This window comes from Chiloscyllium punctatum, chromosome 9, assembly GCF_047496795.1.
Source record: "Chiloscyllium punctatum isolate Juve2018m chromosome 9, sChiPun1.3, whole genome shotgun sequence".
Lineage (NCBI taxonomy): Eukaryota > Metazoa > Chordata > Chondrichthyes > Orectolobiformes > Hemiscylliidae > Chiloscyllium > Chiloscyllium punctatum.
In genome coordinates this window covers 6,798,390-6,811,887 of record NC_092747.1, presented here as the reverse complement: position 1 = coordinate 6,811,887, position 13,498 = coordinate 6,798,390, and the positions used below count along the sequence as shown (strand labels likewise).

The 13,498-nt window shown below is 41.3% G+C and overlaps 1 protein-coding gene across 4 annotated transcripts in view; it reads left to right on the top strand.

Moving 5' to 3' along the window:
• The window catches only part of aamdc (adipogenesis associated, Mth938 domain containing), a 51,617-nt gene that overhangs the window by 23,939 nt on the left and 14,180 nt on the right, over positions 1–13,498 (top strand). For all 4 annotated transcript variants that reach the window (XM_072576802.1, XM_072576799.1, XM_072576801.1 and 1 more), the window contains 2 exons: positions 2,649–2,804; positions 9,115–9,210. In XM_072576802.1, the coding sequence (XP_072432903.1) occupies positions 2,673–2,804; positions 9,115–9,210 (228 nt within the window). In that variant the 5' untranslated portion in view covers positions 2,649–2,672. The remainder of the gene's footprint in view (positions 1–2,648; positions 2,805–9,114; positions 9,211–13,498) is intronic.

Below are 13,498 nucleotides of genomic sequence, written 5' to 3'. Positions count from 1 at the left end.
CAGAATTGCTGCCCCTGGCATAACCAAGTTTTTAAAAAAGCACAGCCTCTTTGAAAAGCAAATGTCTAGGAAAGGCAGATAGAACATGCAAAGGGAAGAAATTCCAAGCCAGCAACTCCCCCAAAACACTGTTGCCCTCAGTAATCTCTATTTTTGCAGCAGAACCTTGCAAGTGCATATTGGTTTTGGCAGTCACCTTTGTAACCCTATCCAGCACTCCAGATGATAAGAATGCATGGTCATCTTCATCTTGAAGGACACACTTGCACTTGCAAGGCTGTTTATGTGTAGAACTGCAGGAATTGGGTGAGATTCTAATATTTAATATGGAGAAGCATATGGAAACTAGAAAGCTTATAGAAATAAATAGTGACATCTTGAAAAGTATCCATATTACAAAGGAGGTGATGCTGGACATGTTAAAACACATTAAGGTGGATAAGTCCCCAGGTAGCCTGATCAGTTAGATCCGAGCACATTGTGGGAAGTTAGTAAAGTGATTGCTGGGTCCCTTGGTGAGATATTTGTTACACCAATAGCTACTGGTGAGGTCCCAGAAGACTGGAGGGTGACTATGTGTTGGCATTAAGAAAGATGGTAAAGAAAAGCCAAGGAACTATAGACTGGTGAACCTGGCATCAGTGGTAGGTAATTTGTTGGAGGGGATTCTGAGGGACAGAATTTACGCGTATTTGGAAAGGCATGGAATGATTAGGGATAGTCAACATGGCTTTGTCATGGGAAATCATGTCTCACTAACTTGATTGTCACTTCTTCAAAAAACTCAATGAAGATTGATGAAGGCAGAGTGGTGGATGTTGCCTGTATGGACTTCAGCAAGGTATTCAACATGGTAGACTGGTTAGCAAGTTTAGATCACATGGAATCCAGGGAGAGCTAGCCATTTGGATAAAATAATGGCTGGGAAGTAGGAAACAGAGGGTGGTGGTGCAGGGTTGTTATTTGGACTGGGAGCCTGTCACCGGTGACATGCTGCAAAGATTGGCACAGCGTCCACGGCCTTTTTCATTTATATAAATGATTTGAAGTGAATCTAGGAGGAATCATTTGTAAGTTTGCAGATGACCCCAAAATTGGCAAAGAAGAAGATTATTGCCAGAATGCAACAGAATCTTGCTCAGATGGGCCAATGAGCTGAGGAGTGGCAAATGGAGTTTAATTTAAATAAATGTGAGGTGTTGCATTTTGATGGTATTAATGGTAGGGTCCTGGAGAGTGTTGCCGCACAAAGAGACCTTAAGGTACAGGTTCATAGTTCCTTGAAAGTGGAGTCATAGGTAGATAAGGTAGTGTGCTTGCCTTTATTGTTCAGTGCATTGAGTATAGGAGTTGAGATGTCATGTTGCGAACATTGGTTAGGCCACTTTTGGAATACTGCATTTAATTCTGGTCTCCCTCTTATAGGAAAGATTTTGAAAAAGTGCACTTAAAAGAGTGCAGAAAAGGTTCACAAGAATGTTGCCAGTGTTAGAGGATTTGAACTGTATGGAGAAGCTGAATAGCCTGGGACTATTTTCCCAGGATCATTGGAGGCTGAAGAGTAACATTATGGAGGTTTATAAAACTATGAGGGGCATGGAGAAGATGGATAGCCAAGGTCTTTTTTCCCAGGGTAGGGGAGTCCAAAACTAGAGGGCATTGATTTGAGTGAGAGTGGAAAGATTTAAAAGAGACATAGGGGGCATTGTTTTTACGTAGAGGACAGTGAGTATATGGGTTGAGCTGCCAGAGGAAGTGGCATTTAAGTATCACTGGACAGACTAGCAGTTATTACACATGTCTAATTTCAGAAGGTAATCAAGAGTCAATCTAATTGCTGTTGGTCAGGAGTCACATGTAGACCACACATGTTAAGGATGGCAGAATTTCTTTTCGAAAAGATATTAGTGACAAATCCCATGGCCTGATTGCTCACATCTTTAGATTCTAAAAGAGTTAGCTGCAGAGAGAGTGGATTTCTTAGAATCTGGAATAGCCCTAGCAAATTGGAGATAAGAAAATGTAACAATGCTATTCAAGACAGGAGGGAAGTGAATACGAGGAAATTATAGACCAGTTAGCCCAGAATCAACTATTGGAAAAGTGCTGATAACCATTTTTAAGAAACCTGTAACACAGCACTGAGAAGTTCATAACATGGTCAGACAAAGTTAGGATGATTTTACAGAGAGAAATTGTTTTACAAATGTATTGGAGTTTTTGAGACTATAACTAGCAGAATAGAGAAAGAAAAATCTAGTGTGAGGTTGTTTGCTTTACTTATGAGAATGAGGAATAAAGTTGCTTCCACTTTTCAGGGAATCTATATTATGGGCACAGATTAAGGGACTAATTATTAGGCACTGACAGGAGGAGAAATTTCTTCACTTAAAGTGTTGTAATTCCTCTCCCTGAGAACATGTAGATGATCCATCATTGAGTATATTGAAGGTTGGGATGGACAGAATTTTGGTCCCTCAAAGTATCGAGGGATATGGCAATTGGGGAGAATGTGCAGTTAAAGCCAAAGGTCAGCTATGTTTGTTTTGAATGGCAGAGGAGATTCATGTGCCATGTTATGTATTCCTACTCCTTGTATTTAATGTTCTTGCACCTATTTTTAAAATCTGTTGATTGATCCCTTTTAGGTCTGAAGGTGGTACTTTACTACTATGTCATCTCCAAAAATAGCTTCACTCTCTTGGGGTCGCATGAAGGTCCAAGACTGTGCTACTACATATAAGGACTGCAAGGTTTGGCCAGGAGGAAGTCGTACCTGGGACTGGAGAGAAACAGGGACTGATGTGAGTTGGAACCAGTACACACTGGGTGAGGCAGTGTTGTGACAGAAGGGGGAGGGCATCGTAGGTCAAAACTCTCTTTTTCAGTCCCTGCCTCTGAAAGTTTGAATCCTGCACAAAAAAATGGGATTAAATTATATAGAGCATCAAGGATGGAAATGTACTGTTTAGTTTTACAGATCCTTGCTATGTTTAAACTTTATACAAGTTTCTTCCAATTTCTCTTTATCTTGCCTCATCACCATATAATTTGATTCAGTTCTCCTTTGCATTTATCTTGTTTCCCCTTAAAAGTATCAATGACATTTACTTCAACCACTTACTGTGATAGAGGATTCCACATTCTCTTTAATTTTTCAGAAAATAAGTTCCTGTCAGACTTATTAGTGACTGCCGTTGATTGAGGATTGTTGAAAGGTCGTTGTTAGAGGCATTAATTCTGTTTGTTTCTCCATAGACGCTGCCAGACCTACTGAGTGTTTCCAATATCTTCTGCTTTGGTTTTATAAAGTGTATCAACCAAGAATTAATAATAAAGCTTGGTTAAGGGCCTAGATTCCTAGGGAAACCATTGCTTGTTTTACACCACTGACCCATTCTGTCAATTTCACAATATTTATTTACACACAGTTAAGAGTTTGGTAGAAGATTTGTAGCTCAGGTGCTCGTTGTTGTGGTTTGTTTGCCGAGCTGGGAATTTGTCTTGCAAATGTTTCGTCCCCTGTCTAGGTGACATCCTCAGTGCTTGGGAGCCTCCTGTGAAGCGCTTCTGTGCTGTTTTCTCCGGTATTTATAATGGCCTGTCTCTGCTGCTTCCGGTTGTCAGTTCGAGTTGTCCACTGTAGTGGCCGGTATATTGGGTCCAGGTCGATGTGTTTGTTGATAGAGTCTGTGGATGGCACTCATCCACAGACTCTATCAACAAACACATCGACCTGGACCCAATATACCGGCCACTACAGTGGACAGCTCGAACTGACAACCGGAAGCGGCAGAGACAGGCCACGATAAATGCCGGAGAAAACAGCACAGAAGCGCTTCACAGGAGGCTCCCAAGCATTGAGGATGTCACCTAGACAGGGGACGAAACATTTGCAAGACAAATTCCCAGCTCGACGAACAGAACCACAACACAGTTAAGAATTTTCAAATGCTGGCAGTATACTTATTGATTCTTTAAAGGATCTGGATGAATGACACGAGGCTACAGAGATTTTTTATTTTACAAATGAATGATGTCTGCATAATTTTTTTTAAAACATTGTCACTATAGAGTTAATTGGTCTGTATATAGTATATATTTGGTTAATGGACACGGAAGTGCCATAGCTTGGCATTGATGATATGAGGGGCTACAGTGATTGGAGGGGTAGAATTGACATGGAAGTTCTAGGGCCCATGATGGGGCTGGCATAGCTTGGCATATGGGGTAAGGGTAACTGCTTTTAAACTAGGCTTTCAAAATGTTCCCTCATCCAGACCTGCTGAGATATTGTTGTAGTCTTTTTGTGTTCTCAACTTAACTTCTCACCTACTTTCTGTTGTCAGCAAATGTGTATACATTACATTCAAGACCATTATCAGGCTTGATACTTTTGAATTTAACTGTTTAGAGATGTTATTACAGAACTCTGGAGTTTGGTGAGAGTAAGCGTAGCGCTCTGAAGGGTCTTGAACAATGAGTTCTTTAAAATCTTGTTCATCTTTGTGCCAGTTGCAAATGTGTAGCGCATGCCTAACCCTACAATGTCAGAAGTGTGGTTGGAACCTGGTTGCCTCGCCACTATCACCCCTCTCCACAGTCTCCAAAAGTCTGTAAAACCATCCCAGAGAGTTCGGGGCATGTTATTAAGCAAGTTTGTTGTATAGTTTTCAGGAGGCAATTAACATTGTTTCTTGAACTTTATTGATTGAAGATGTTGTAAAAAGGGCTGTAGGTGTGTGATAAAGTGGGTGCTTAAGATAAATCTAATATCCCTTTCCAATCCTTAGAAAAGTTTTGATTTAACCAAGCAGGAATTCATTCAGTCCATTGTACCAATGCTGGCAGAGCAATGTATTTAATCCAACTCCCCTTCACATGATTAAAAACAGAAAATTCTGGGAACACTCAGCAGGTCAGACAGCATTTGTGGAGAGCAGACAGAGTTCACATTTCAGGTCAATGGTTCTTTCTTCAGAACAAAAATAGAAATGTAAGAGTTTTTAAGCAGAGAAAGTTAAAAATCTCTCAACACCAGGTTATAGCACTAGCTTCCACTTAAACCTGTTGGACTATAACCTGGCGTTGTGTGATTTTTAACTTTGTACACCCCAGTCCAACACCGGCATCTCCAAATCAAAAGCAGAGAAAGGAACAGAGGGTAGAAAAGCAAAAGGAAATGTTTTACTTCTAAAACTTCAAAATTTCTATTTTCGTCTTAATTCAAAAAAGGTGCAATGACTGGGTGTATTCTTTTTGTCTGCATCATATGCTAGCATTTTAATGTGTGTAGTTTCTAGCATGCACACGTGAACCTCATTGTAAGCCCATCTGATGATCCTAAATTGCTTACTAATGTAGATTACTTACTTAGCACATTCACACTGGGACCTGTCCTCTGCAGGCAGAATGAATATGCCCGGGTGTTTCACATTCCTTGAGTTAAACAAAAAGTGTGAGGACACAATTCCTTGGCACATTCTCCATGGCAGCACCTCAACCAAATAGAGCCAACTCACCAACCAATCAGCAGCTGTCTCTTGTACAATATAAATTGTTGTTCTATTTGAATTTTGGCATTCTTACATGTATCTGATGAGTGCAAGACAAAATGCTTTGATAGAATATCTCGTTTTACAGAAACACTCAATTTCTGTACTGCTAGGTGACTGAAAGGTTGGAGAGTAGGAGAGATTAAATTACAAAAATAATCTCATGCTGTAACAGCCAAAGAATAAAGTAATAGGTATTGTAAAGAAGCCATTGGTATGATCTGATGAGGAGTGAATGCTGATACAGCAGCATCAGTATGAAGGGATAAAGAAATAAATAAACCAGCAACAAAAATCATCAGTAAAGAATCTTGTCGTGTGTAGTGATGTGCAGGCTTGGTGGATTAGCCATGGTAAATGATGGGTTTCAGGGATAAGGTGGGGGACTGTGTCTTGGTGGGATGTCCTTCAGAGGATCACTGCAGACATGATAGCCTGAATGGTCTCTATCTGCAACTGTAAGGATTCTATCGTTCCATAATGTAGAGGATACTGTGTTTTGATCTGAAAATAGCATATACTAAGAAAAGTACAAGCTGTTTCACTTAGATGGTGTTTTTGGGCCTTGACCCCTCCATACCTTTTTAACCTTTTTTTCCCTTCAAATATTTATCTTTTTGATATATGTTATTGTAGATCTTGCTTCTGCTGCTATATTTCAATTGGGTGTTTCATATTGTAAGAACCACTCTGCACTGAATAAATTTCTCCTAACCTCTCCCTTCATGCTTTACAGATCTCTTGAGTTTGTTTCACAATTCATTTACCCTGTAGCTGATCTTTGTCTTAAATTTGTTTCTGTACCTTCGCTCCATAATCTTTTCAGTTTGGTGACATTGTGATTGATTTTTGTTGATTCATTGTTACCGAGCCAAAGCACATTCTGCTAATGTGAGAATTAGAAATAAAAATACCCCTTGAAGGGTATTTTGATATAATGAATTAAAAACATGTTGATTAAGTGGAGTAATCCATTTTTCATAAGATTATTAGAAGTAAGAGCAAGAGTAACCCTCTCAAACCTGCTCTGCTATTCAGTAAGGACATGGCTAATCTTCCATAGCAACTATGCTTCCACACAGTCTGTTCAATTTCCCTTAATAAGACAGTCCTCTCCACTGAAAATCTGCCAAATCGACCTTTACTGCATTCCTAAGGCTAGTATGCCTTTTCAAGTAGGGAGACCAAAACAATGAACATGAGAGTTGTGTTATAATAAAGCCCTGTAGAATTGCAATAAAGCATCTTTACTCCGATAGTCAAATCCGTTGTCATAAAGGCTGAGGTATCATTTATGTTCGCAGTTGGTTGCTGTAGCTTCATTTTAAGTTTAAGAACTTGTGTACAAGGATATTTAGGGTCCTTTTGGATACTAACATTTCCCTGTCTCTCTCAATGCCAGTTTTCTATTTTTCCTGCCAAAGTAGATAATTTTACATTTCTACACATGGTATTTAATATGTCATTTTCTTGCTCAGTCCTGTCATCTACTGAAATTCTGTTTGTCTTTTTGTGTTCTCAACTTAATTTCTCACCTACTTTCTATTGTCAGTAAACTTGGATACATTACATTCAAGACTTCTCTCAGGCTTGATTTTTTCAAATCAACCTGTTCAGAGATGTAATTATGGAGCAGGTGGAACCTGACCCAATGCCACCTGGCCCAGGGGTAAGGACATAACCACTGCACCACAAGAGACTCCCCTCTTGGCCTAAGTCATAGACATAAATAACTGAAGTCCAAGGACTGATCTTTGCATTACCGCCCTCTTTACAACCTGTCAACGTAATTATTCCGGTTTTCTGGCTGTCTAACATAATATTAGCCACAATCCTAATCAGGGATGTTACCTTGAACAGAACAGTCACAAAATGGTTACAAGACAGAAGGAGGCCAGTTGGTTCCCCGTGTACCTGCCAGCTGTCTGCGAGAACAACTCAGCTGGACCCAAACTCCTGCTGCAGGAAGGATATACACAGGAGCTTCCCTAAGAGCTTTGTAGGTAAATAACACTGAGTTGAATTTAAGCCAATAGGGGTAAAAATAAAGGTGTAAAGTAGGCTGCTGACTTCACAACACATGGTTCACATTATCATCAAGGAAGTCAATCCGGGTGTTCCCCAACAGGAAACCCTGGATGAATCAGAACATACAGAACCTGCTAAAAAAAACAGGTGTGAGGCTTTCAGACCAGGAGACCGACTCAAATATAAGGAATTTGCAGAGTCATTAAGACAACCAAGGACCAATATCGATCCAAACTAGAGACCCAGACAGATACCTGGCAACTATGGCAAGGACTGAAAAGGTTCTAAAAAGACAGTGCAAGATAGCAGACAATGACGCATCCCTCCCAGATTGTCTCAATGCCTTTTATGTTTGCTTTGAGCAGAATTTTGACGGAGAGGGAACACCTATTCCGACAAATCTTGACGAACGTATCCCAACCATCACTGCATCAGAGATCAGATTAGTTTTCCTCTGTATGAATCCAAGGAAAGCGATGGGACCAGACGGAGTACCAGGCCGTGCACTCAGAGTATGTGCAGATCAACCGGCAGAGGTCTTTTCGTACATGTTAAACCTCTCCCTGCAGCAGGCCACTGTCCCTGTCTGTTTCAAGAGGGTCAACATCATCCCTGTGCCTAAAGAAGGCTCACGCAGCGTGTTTCAATGACTACCGCCCAGTGACCTTAACTTGGGTGGTCATGAAGTGCTTTTAAAAGCTGGTCATGGCATTAATCAACTCCAGCCTCCCCACTACTCTTGACCCACTCTAATTTGTTTCTCAACCCTATTCTCTTGCCTTCTCCCTGTAACTATTAATCCGCTTACCAATCAAGAACCTATCTGTCTCTGTCTTAAATACACGTAATTACTTGATCTCCACAACCTTCTGAAAGTAACCTATAATTGATAGCTACTAATTTAACTATTACCAACCAATGAATTTACTGTGATATCACTCTTTTGTACTGCGCCCCTTATTCTGGACTTCAGTTTATCCTGTTTAAGAAAAATCTTACAAACTGAGCCAAGAAAAACAAGCAAAACGCACCTCTTTCCCATCTGCACCAAATTCGTCTGCTGTTTCCAAATTCCCTGAACTATATACTCACTTGAGCTGTCTCACTCTAGATATGATCTCTCCTTCCTGATCATGTGAATCTTACTCAAGGATATGGGGTAGGCCACTTAGGACCACAATGAGGAAACATTTCTTAATTCAATGGGTAGTGAACCTGTGGAATTGTCTACCACAGAAGGCTGTGGAAGCTGAGTCACTGAATATATTCAAGAATATAACCCTAATTCTATCGATAACGTTTTATGTTTTAAAGACATCAGGGAAGATGGGAAGAAAGTGGGAATATGGTACTGAAATAGAGGCTCATCCAGGATCATATTGAACAGCAGAACAGGCTCAAAGGGCCAACTGGCCTACTGCTGCTCCTGTTTTCTATTTTTAATGAGCACTGGTTGGCTTAGGAAATTAAGCAGTAAGAGTTTTAAACAAGTTCCTGGTCACTCCTGACTGGTGTGCTCTTTCTCATTTAGCATTACCCTGGAGTGCAGGCAGCTGACCTGGAGGAAATCATTAACAAAGGCGTTGAGACATTAGTTATTGGCCGTGGAATGAGCGAGGCTTTACAGGTTTGTCTGTTTTTTTTGGTGGGTTAAACATTCAATTGTTTCTGCTTTTCTTCCTAACAGTTGTAGTTAAGTGTTTTGGCAGTGCAATATACAATTCCAGGGACATGAAAGGTCATGCACTTCTAAATTAAAAGTAGCAAATGGGAATGCCCTGGATTTCTGAGATCAAAGTTGCTGGCAGAAGTGCAGGATGCCTGAGCTAATGGTGCAGGTAAATTTTATAGACACAGGGTATCATGGGCAGCTGAGTCATGCTAACAATGTTTCTCTTTCCACAGATGATGCCAGAGCATTCTGTTTTCATTTCTGTTCAGATTTCCAAAAATCTAGAGTATTCTGTTTTTACTTAATCTAACATGGGCACGTGTGAGAGAAAGCTGACTAGTTATTTATTCTCAGCAGTGTAAGAGGATACACTGGAGGTGGGGAGGGGTGAAAAGTCATAACTTGTTCATGCAAAGTACTGAAACAGAAAGACTCTTATAAATAAGCAGCGTGTTTTTGCAACTACCTTCATCTCAAAGGACTTTAAAGCCAGTGAAGCAATATTTTGATGTGAAGACGCTGCAAAAATATCGGAAACACAACAGCGAATTTGTGCTCAGCAAGCTGCCGCTAACATCAACGTGATAATGACTGGATCTTTTTGAGATATTGTTGGAAGATTAAATATTGCCTCAGATATCAGGGAAATCTTCCAAATGGTAGCCAGGGTGGGCCAGAAATTACAGACCTTGGTGCTTTTCCTGGCCTGAACTTCCCGCTCCCCAAATTGAGCACAGCAGTCCTGTGCCAACCCTGAATATACAGGGTCCCTGACCTTCACACATGCAATGAGACTTGGTTATTTGACCCTGATGTACCTAACCCCACTGTCTCAGGCCCTTGGCCAAGATAACCAATTACATCCATCTGCAGAGGTAGGCAGGACCTCAGTTTGAAGTCTCATCTGAGAGAAGGCAACTGCAACAGTGCAGCATTGCTTCAATACTGCAATGGAATTTTATCTAGGACTGTTGTGCTGACGTTCTGGATTTTGAATCAGTAGCAATGCAACAAGACTTGAAAAAACACAACTAGAATCACAGATATGCTTCCTCCTTCTCCCACACTCACGTGAAAAAAAAAATCCCAGCCTATCTTTATGTCTTAAACCCTCCATTCCTGGTAAATCTTTTCTTAACCCTCAGAAGAGGCCTCATCAATGTTCTGTACAACCTCAACATGACATCCCAACTTCTGTACTCAAAAGGTCTGAGCAGTGAAAGCAAGCATGCAAAACACCTTCTTAACCACCATGTCTACCTGTGATGCAAATTTCAAAGAATGATGTACCTGAGCCATTAGGTATTTCTGTTCTACAACACTACCCAGGACCCTACCAATAATTGTATAAGTCCTGCTCTTGTTTGTTTTACCGAAATGCATTACCTTGCATTTATCCAAATTAAATTCAGTTTGCCACTCCTCAGCCCTTGGACCCAATTGATCAATATCTCTTTGTAACCTTAGATGATCTTCTTCACTGTCCATTTTACCACCAATTTTGGTGTAGCGGAAAGATTTGCAGATTTAAGAACAGTCTGGCCAGGCAGGAAGCCTGCTTCATTATGACCATAATTATTTCCAAGCCTGCTGATGGGTGATGCTTAATCATAGAGTCATAAGTCATAGTTATATCGCATGGAAACAGACCCTTCTGTCCAACTCGTCCACATTGACCAGATATTCTAAATTGATCTAGTCACATTTGCCAGAATTTGGCCCCTATCCCTCTAAACCCTTCCTATTCATGCACTCATCCAGATGCCATTTAAATGTAATTTTACCAGCCTCCACCACCTTCCCTGGCAGCTCATTCTGTACATACATCATCCTTTGCATGAAAAAGTTGTCCCTTAGATTCCTTTTAAGTCTTTCTCCTCTCACCTTAGATCTATGCCCTCTGGTTTTTCTCCCCTACCCTGAGAAAAAGACCTGACTATTCACCCTCTCCATGCCCCTATTGATTTTCTCAGAATAGGCTGGGGCTATTTTCCCTGGAGCAATGGAAGCTGACAGGTGATCTATACCCTTCAGCTTCCATCATTCTAGGGAAAATAGTCCCAGCACATTCAGACTCTCCCTATGGGTCAAGCCCTCCAATCTTGGCAACACTCTTGTAAATCTTTTCTGAACCCTTTCAAGTTTGACAACATCTTTCCTATAGCAGGTCTACATGGAAGGAGGGTTTTCTCTGCTCCAGTGGTCCACACAATGGAGCAGGCGTGACTATACACAGCACCACGCATCTGAATCTCACCTGAGTTTTGTCACTGTGGCAGTGCTGTCTTAACAACTGGCTGGAGGACTGAGAGCAATCATGCTTCATCTGTTTGTGGGCCGCCCTGTGTCATTTTCCAGAGGGGTGAAAACTAGTTCTCTGCTGATGAAGAGTCACTGGGCTCAAAATGTTAACTCTATTTTCTTGCCATAGATGCTGCCAGACCTGCTGGGTTTCTCCAGAAATTTCTGTTTGTGTTGTAGTTACTTGTAGTGTCCAGTGTCCCATTAAAAATTGGCCACCCACACCCAAGACTACTAGCCAATCGAAAGGCTCGCAGCCCAGCTGGTTCCGCATTGCCCCGAGAGCAGCAGCCAGATCAGGGACAGTGCCTGGAGAAGAGGGCGCAGAGGAAGCATTCTGAGCTCCCAACTGGGAGTCAGGGAAAGAAAGAGGGATGCAAGTGGGAAAGAAAATAAGTGAAGGGGAAGAAAGGGCCACAAGTTTTGGGGGAGAGAGAAAGGCTAAAGATCTGGAGGTCTTTGAGGACAAGAGGATGCAACTTGGGGGTCATCGTGGAAGAAAGCGGCTGCAAGATGGGATGAGAATAACAGTCCCTGCAAGGGGGGTGAGTGCAAAGAAAAGAGAGCTGCAAGGATGGCACGTAAAGAAGGAATGGCAGCAAAAGAGTTTGGGGGCAAAGGGAGAGACTGCAAACATGGTGGGTGGGGAATGAAAGAGGATGCAAAAGATTAGAAAAACTGAAGGGCGAGTGGTTGGATGTATAAGAAAAAAGGAGGTGGTTGCAAGGGGTGGTAGGAAAGGCAGGTGCTAGAGTGGGGAGCAGAAGGCTGCATAGGAGACAAAAGTGTTACCTGTCAGAAAAGAAATATTCAATAGAATCCAGGTAAATCTCTAAAGTAATATTTTAGTAGTGGATACAAGCTGATCCTGTCCAACCTCTCATAAGATGACTTGTCCATTCCAGTTATTAGTCTGGTAAACCTCTTTGTACTGCTTCCGAGGCATTTACATACATACTTAAATAAGGAGACCAATACCATAAATGGTACACATCAGTGCCCTGTATAGTTACTTACTAATAAATCTGTTCAGAGATGTGGTTATGCACCTCTAGAGCAGGTAGGTCTTGAACCCAGAACACTTGGTTCAGAGTTAAGAACATTACCTCTGCATCACAAAAGTCCCTACCTACTTCTGGTAACTTTAACCTTATTATCTGCAGATTTACTCCCTGCACATCCACGTGCTCGTAATGTCAGCCCCAAACTCCATTTTCTTTCCTCATAGACGCATCTGGTTGGATTGTGCCACCCTTTGCAGCAGTTTGGAGAGTTACATAAAACCATAAAATAAGGCAGCAGAATTAGGCCATTCAGCCCATTGGATCTAGTTCACCATTCGATCATTTCTGATATGTTTCTCAACTCCATTCTCCTGCCTTCTCCCACCAACCCTCATCCCTTACTAATCAAGGACCTATCTATCATGTCAGCTGTATCTGCAAAAGCATGTGCATCTATCTCCTGTGGCTAACTAGGATCTGATGTATTCAATTCCCCTCACAATATACAGTAACATTCCATTAACTTTCTCAATTACTTAATGTGCTTGCATAGTGATTTTTTTGTGATTTATGCATACGATTCAATTGCAATTCGAACACCCAAATCTCTGTCCCTTCCAGGGCTCTGCAAGCTTGCCATTTAGATAATGTTCCTCCTGCCAAATTTTACAATCTCACATTTTACTCAATTTGCCAGATCTGCGTTCATTCACTTAAGCGATTTATATTCTTCATATGTCGTACCTGTAGCCACCTTATGTCCTGTTTTCAACTGATTTTTCCACTTATTTTTGTCATTGGCAAATTTCATGACCATAACTTCATTTAAGCCATTTATGCATATTGCAAAACGTTGAGCGCCAGCACTGATCTCTATGGCCCACAACTTGACATTCAACTAATGCCTGTCATAATCTATCGGAGCTGAGTGGAAGGAC